The following is a 7011-nucleotide window of genomic DNA, read 5'->3' as shown; positions in this document are numbered from 1 at the left end:
GGAAAATGAAAATAAATAATGAATAAATGAATAAAAGTTCATTTGCTGACTCTCTCAAAATGAAAACCAAGACAAACTAAAAGTAATTGCTGCGTGGTAGTGGCACAGGTCTCTAATCTCAGCACTCAGGAGGCACAGGCAGTTGGATCTCTGTAAGTTTGAGGTCAGCCTAGTCTACAGAGTAAGTTCCAGGACAAATCAGAGGTGTTACACAAAGAAACCCTATATGAAAAAAAGAAAAAGGTAATAATTAAAAGTGCAAACAACTCAAAACAAAATATATACACAACAATAACAAAAATAAAACAATATGTCTGCTTTGTGTTGGCCAGCTACTCCTGGACATGGGGCATGCCATGGACTGTGGTTGATATACTCAATGACATTCTGAGAAAGCTCTGATGTTTGCCTTACCCAGGAGGTATCAACTGCAAATAGACCTTGTATCTATTTCCCCCTCTCTGGGGGAAATCCTGGGATTTCATTTCATTGGTACCTGTGCAGGTTTTGTGTGTGCTGTTACAGTTAATGTAGTGGTCAGAGTCCCCAGCTGGATTAAGACTGTTGATTGTTACATTGTGGCACCGCAATATTCTGAAAATCTTTAGCTGAACCTCATAGACATAGCTAATAGTACACATTGAGGTCACTTGGGACTTCAAAGTGCTATCCTATTGTGTACTCAGCTTGTTTGTTTAACCTGCCTTTAAGAAAACAGAGTCACACTGGGGAGCCCGCCTAGGACCTAACTAGGCCCTCTCCATGTGGGTGTCAGTTGTGTTGCTTTGTTTGTTTGTGGGGTTCCTGGCAGTAGGACCAGGATTTATCTCTGGCACTTCAGCTGACTTTTTGGAGTCCAATCCCTATGGTGGGATGCCTTGCTCAGGCTTGATGCAGGGATGAGGGCCTTGGTACTGCCTCAACTTGATGTGCCAGGCTTTGTTGACGCCCATGGGAGGCCTTACCCTCTCTGAGGAGTAGATTGGGTAGGAGAGACATGAAGAGAGCTGGAGGGATGGAGCGAGAGGTAACTGTGGTTGGTGTGTAAGATGAATTATAAATTGAAGAAAAAAAATCTGACAAAAAAGAAAACAATGTCACAATGTACCTTACTCGTCTTGTATGTCCCACGTAAATCAACTTTTACAACCTAAGGTAATGCATACTCTAATGTTGTTATGTATTCTTCCATGCACCTGATTCACAGTAAGGCATGTGTGTTCGGATGATCATCTTCCAAAGGCAGAAAAATAAAGTTGGAAATCAATCTTATAAAATGAATGTCCACCATAAATGTCAAATATAACCTCGAGATAGTACTTGGTAAACAATGGTGTTTGTAACACTGTTACTTGTGTCTGTTGGAGTCAGTGACATAAATCCTTGCAAAAGTCAAAGATTTCTGTATCCTGTTCCTTTCTCATGTGATGTTTTCTGTCCTGTTCAATAAAGATAGAGCAAAACCCTTTGTGAAGGACAGACACACACAGAGACTGTGTATATACACTGTATACATGTATTGAAATATTAAGCTTTTCTGAAAATTATGTGTCATAATCTCTCAACTAAAAGAAGATATATGCTGGGCGGTGGTGGCGCACGCCTTTAATCCCAGCACTCGAGAGGCAGAGGCAGGCGGATCTCTGTGAGTTCGAGGCCAGCCTGGTCTACAAGAGCTAGTTCTAGGACAGGAATCAAAAAAAAAACTACAGAGAAACCCTGTCTCGAAAAATCCAAAAATAAATAAATAAATAAATAAAAATAAAAAAAATAAGAAATAAAAGAAGATATATTTAGAATGAAACAAAACTTATAATTGGTTCAAAAGAAGAGATCAATTTATTTCATGGATAATGCTTTTCTTTCTACAAAAGGGTATGATCTCAAGCCTCCTAGCCACTACAGATACTCCTAGTTTGCTTAATGTGCTTACAGATACTTTTGAAAAAATATGTCTGTGATAATGCACGTTTTACCAGAGCTGGTACTAGAAAGTGATGCAGGGTTATTAAATTGTATTTTATTAATTTATATGAATGTTTTACATAAGTGTCTGTGTACCATGTGCATGCAATTCCATGGATGACCATAAGAGGGCACTGGATCTCGTGGAAATGAAGACATTCTGAACAGACATATGGGTGCTGTGGATCAAACTTCAGTTCTCTGAAAGAGCAGCCAGTGCTCAAACCCTGATCCATAGATCCACAGCAGAGAAGAAGGGTTTTATGCATGATAATTCCAATCTTTTGTATCCTAAAGCACATTACAATTTCCAAGAAGGAAACTGCCAGATCAAGTAATGTTTCTCAATGTGGCATGTGAATAAAGTTCAGCTAATATCAAAGCTGATTGCCCCATTTTGCCTGCACTATTGATTTTAATGTGGGTAATTCACACACATTATGTGCCAAGTTATAAAAAAAATCCAGAGTTTCCATTCCTCTTATCATTCAGCTACCATATCTGTTTTCAAAGTCCTGATGTTTTGACTTTGATTCTTATGTGTAATATGATCCATATTCCTATGTTTTTTTTTTTACCGTTTTTATTTTTTGAATCCATCAGACGACAGAGATACTACAAAAAACCAGGTCGACTTGACGAGGCATTCCGAAACTGACCAATCACAACGATGTCAAATCTCTAAAAATGAATTTATACTAAATGCTAACCGCAAAATTTCTTGCTTTTATTTAAGTTTTGCTTGTTTGCAAACATCATGGAAGACCTATATAAGATCTGCTCTCCTGTGACTGAGGGCTGCTTACATTCTCCTATTCCCAGGAGGGGACTGTAAATTAGGCCTGGCAGAGAACTAATTTTACTGTGCAGTATCTTGCTGTCAGTTCCTGGTTTCCAACACAGCATCACTTAGCAAGATTTCATTCAGGAAAAAGGCAGGTGCTTGAAATGAATCCAGTCCCTTGCCATCTAGCACAAAACACCTGAACTTTTGAAAAATCAATAATTCGCCATCATCCCCAGAGACTGTATATTGAAGGAAAATCTAAACAAAAACTAAGAATTTCGAGCTCAGGAATTTGCGGCTGCAGCATTCCTGTAGTCCCAGAATGTACGAGGCTGAGATACGAGAACCACAAGCTCAAGACTGCTCTGGACCACGAAGTCAGACCCTGTCTTATATAAAAAAATATAGAATGATTATTCCAAGTCTCCTCCGAGGGATACATTAAGTTAGGTAGTAGGTAGACTGGCTAAAAGCTCTCGCTCAGGGATGACACGGGAAAGAAGTTCTAGAACATTCCAGGAAGCAATGGGGCCGGGGCCGGGAGGGGCGGGCCTGTAACCGGATGTCAAACACGCACAGCGGAAGTGCCAGCTAGCTCTCTCGGAGCCATTGCTTTTGCCGCTAAGCACGGAACATCCAGTCAGGCCGCCGAGGTACCCGTGTAAATTGGGACTTACTTGTTTAAATGGCCTTATCGAAAGCCAAGGCCTTGTGTTTAGATGACTGCCACTGTCTCCTTTGTATGGAATTCCTCATAGAGCCCATAACTCTGCCTTGTAAGCACACGATGTGTAAGTCGTGCTTTAAGGCACTTCTCCAAAAACTATTTTCATCCTGCCCCTTCTGCCGCACCCCGGTCTCTTCGTGGGCTTTGGACCATACTCATATAAATAGTCTTATCAATGAGGAACTGTGGCAGAGAATTCAAGCACAGTATCCAGAGGAATGCAAACAGAGGGACCCTGAGGAGGAACAGCCGTCGTGGTGGGTCTTAAGTGATGCTCTGCCAGCTCAGGTGCTAAGTAAACCCGGGGAATTGAGGAAAGAATATGAAGAGGAGATGATGAAGATGGAGGCTGAGCGCCAGGACACCATGGAAAGACAAACCAGAGCTTCTGAGGAATACATAAGGCAGTTATTGGCAGAGGACATGGAGAAGGAAAGGTTATGGGCAGAAATGCTCAGAATGAGAGAACAAAGGCAAAGGGAGGAGGAGGCTAAAAAGTTCAGCATGGGTGATTCAGCAACATCCCCAAGAAAGAAAAAATGCAAACTAAAACATTGCGACACGGTTCCAAAGCCTTCCCTTCTTCAGTCTCAGCTTGAGTCAGCCTCACAGTATGACGCTGTGCAAGATGGCAAGGAAATACCTGTGAAAACTGACAGTGATGGGAAGAGCCGTATGGGAAGAAAATGAAAACTAAGGAAAATATGCCAGCGGCTAACGGCTCCAGAGGTCCTGAGATCCCAAACCTATAAATACTATACTATAAATACTATACTATATACTATACTATACTATAAATACTATACTATAAATGCACTTCGTGCTTCGTTTCATGACTATGATGTGAAAGTGGGCACTTCGGAAGATGACGGAGAAAAACCAAGCTGTTCTAAGCACCTCTTTGATGTCCCACTTAAGAACATTAAACTAGAAGAAGCTACTGCTCACTCTTCTGCCGAAACAGAGAATGGAAGCAGTCTATCAGGCAAGAGCGAGGAAATTGAAAACAGCACAACTGAGGCAAAAGATAAAACGTCTCCCCCTTTGAGCAGTAAACATACTAATGAAAGAAAGCATCAGGAATCTTCATCTGAAGCAGCTGGTGAGCCTGGCACTTATCTTGAAATGTCCCCCAAATCTTCCTTAGATGATGAGGAAACACCCAATTTTGTCACCAAAAGGCTGATAGAGTTGGAGCATATGTATTTTGAGAAGCATCAACAAGAAGACCAAGATAGAAAATTGGCATTGGAGCTTCAAAAAGCATTTGATGAAGAATGGAGAGAAATGCAGGGTGACTACAATGCCTTCCCTCCAGATACTTCAGCAAAAGGAGAGGTTTCCAAAGATAAGGATATCTGAAAGGTAAAGTAACACAAAGTATTTAAGATTTAAATTAATCACCTACCTAAGAGATGCAGTAGAAGCATTTAACTAATGTTAGTGGGGAAAAGATGCCAAACTCTGCTAGAAAGGATGAGAATTAAAAACAAAGTTTTCTGTGCCCATTGCCAAGGGATTCCCAGAATATTTCAAATATTTTGAGAGGTTAACAAAATGCCGGGGTCAAATGTTTTGAACCCTAATACTGCACTGTGAGTTGTCTTTTTTATGATAGAACCTAGTAATGTATCATTAAATATTTAAAATTGTCATATGATGGGCACACCCTCACTGTCTTTGTTGTCTTGTTGGTTTTTTTGAAACAGGGTCTCTTGTGATCCTCCTGCCAGCCTTCTGAGTGCTGTATTTACAGATGTGGGCGACTACATCAACCTGCATTCATCTTTAGTGGCCCTTACAATAAGAGAGAATAGAAATGTGGTTCTGTAAAACTCAAGTCGTAAGCAAGGGTGCCTAGCCTTTGTGCTATGAATAACTCTTCTGTTGTTAGTAGGGGTGATAACTAAGTTTGATAGTTCTTATGGATATAAAAAGCCTTGTGAACGAACACTAGACCTCTTGAGGTCTTGTACTCCCAACTCAATTGCTTGCTACTCAAACAAGCTTGTTAACAGTTTTCTGTTCATTTGCGTGTTTTGTTTTGCTTTTGTTTTGAGTGCTATAAAGAGTCAGGTAGATCTCAGTTGAGTTTGAGGCCAGTCTGGTCTACATAGTTAAGTTCCAGAGAACTACTTGATAAGACCTTTTATCGCTCAAACCACACCAAAGAAAACAATAAACTTAAAATAGGATAAAGTGAATAGAGGAGTAAGTTAGTAGAAGTATAATTTAGTAGTAACGTGCCCTGAGTTCAATCACTGGTGTGGGGAAACAGATAGAAAAAAAGCAAAGAATAGAAAGATAGGCATTTGTCCCAAGAGAGTAACAGCAAAAGATTTTATGATAAGGAACCTGAAATAATGACATTTATTTCCACATGGTATCCCTTCTATTGATACTAAGTTTTATATGTATTGAGATAATAGTAAGGTATCTAGGGCCTGTGCTTGTAATTTCAGCACCTGGGAGAAAGAGACAGAAGAATCACAAGGTGAAGGCCAACCTGGGTTCCATTGAAAGACCAGGTCTCAAAAAAGTTCTGAAAAATAGGAGTTGGGAGTTTAGTTAAAAAGTAGCTAGCATACTTGACTATAAAGCATTCAGACCCTGGGTTTGGCTCCCAGTGCTAAAACATAGAAAAATTAAATGTGATCATTGGTTTTGAGCTAGTAAAGAATACTTCTAAGTGTTTCCAGAGAGGATTAGGATATGGGACAGTGATTGAAGGAAAAGACCTGCCCAAGTAGACTAGGGGCCCAGATGGAAAATGCTGAAGAAGCCGGAAGAGATGAGATTCCAGCCTCCATTTGTCCGCAGGAACCTGTTTCAACTCTCAAACAAACATCTAGATCTTCAGCAACTGATGGGATGACCAGAGGCTTCTAGAAGACACTTTTCTGTCTAGTGGTCATCTTTACTTTATATGAACTTTTAGCAAGTCTAACAGATTTAAGTCATTTGTCCTTTCTGCTTTGCACTTAACGTTTTAATAAATTTCAATTAGCTTACAAACATTGTAGGTTTCCTTATATTTTCTTTTCTTTTCTTTTTTTTGAATATGAAGGCATTTATTACAGATTCTTTTCTGAGGACTCTGGGATTTCCCAAATGTATGACAGATTCTATGGAGGTGGCTGACTTCAGATAGATTATTAACTGTCCTTGAAATTCTCCAAAGATCTCAATTCTCCATACAATATTTGTTTTTAAAAAGGCTCTATTGCCGGGCGATGGTGGCGCACGCCTTTAATCCCAGCACTTGGGAGGCAGAGGCAGGCGGATCTCTGTGAGTTCGAGACCAGCCTGGTGTACAGAGCTAGTTCCAGGATAGGCTCCAAAGCTACAGAGAAACCCTGTCTCGAAAAACCAAAAAAAAAAAAAAAAAAAAAAAAAACAAGGCTCTATTGCTGGATCAAAGTGCATGCTGTCTTTCTTTCTTTCTTTCTTTCTTTCTTTCTTTCTTTTTCTTTCCTTCCTTCCTTCCTTCCTTTCTTTTTCTTTAGAAAGAAACAAACTATCTTCTTTCATT

The 7011-nt window shown here is 40.0% G+C and overlaps 1 protein-coding gene across 1 annotated transcript; it reads left to right on the top strand.

Annotated features, from left to right (window-relative positions):
• The first annotated feature begins 3539 nt into the window (after nucleotides 1-3539).
• Nucleotides 3540-4841, top strand: LOC121441284 (E3 ubiquitin-protein ligase RNF168-like). The gene is made up of 2 exons (XM_041642427.1): nucleotides 3540-4152; nucleotides 4330-4841. Exons 1-2 carry the CDS (start codon nucleotides 3540-3542, stop codon nucleotides 4839-4841), a joined length of 1125 nt encoding a protein of 374 aa, XP_041498361.1.
• Nucleotides 4842-7011: the final 2170 nt, after the last annotated feature.

This window comes from Microtus oregoni, unplaced genomic scaffold (genome assembly GCF_018167655.1).
Source record: "Microtus oregoni isolate MIOR12 unplaced genomic scaffold, Mior012 000074F_008, whole genome shotgun sequence".
Lineage (NCBI taxonomy): Eukaryota > Metazoa > Chordata > Mammalia > Rodentia > Cricetidae > Microtus > Microtus oregoni.
This window is presented reverse-complemented; position numbering and strand designations above follow the sequence as displayed.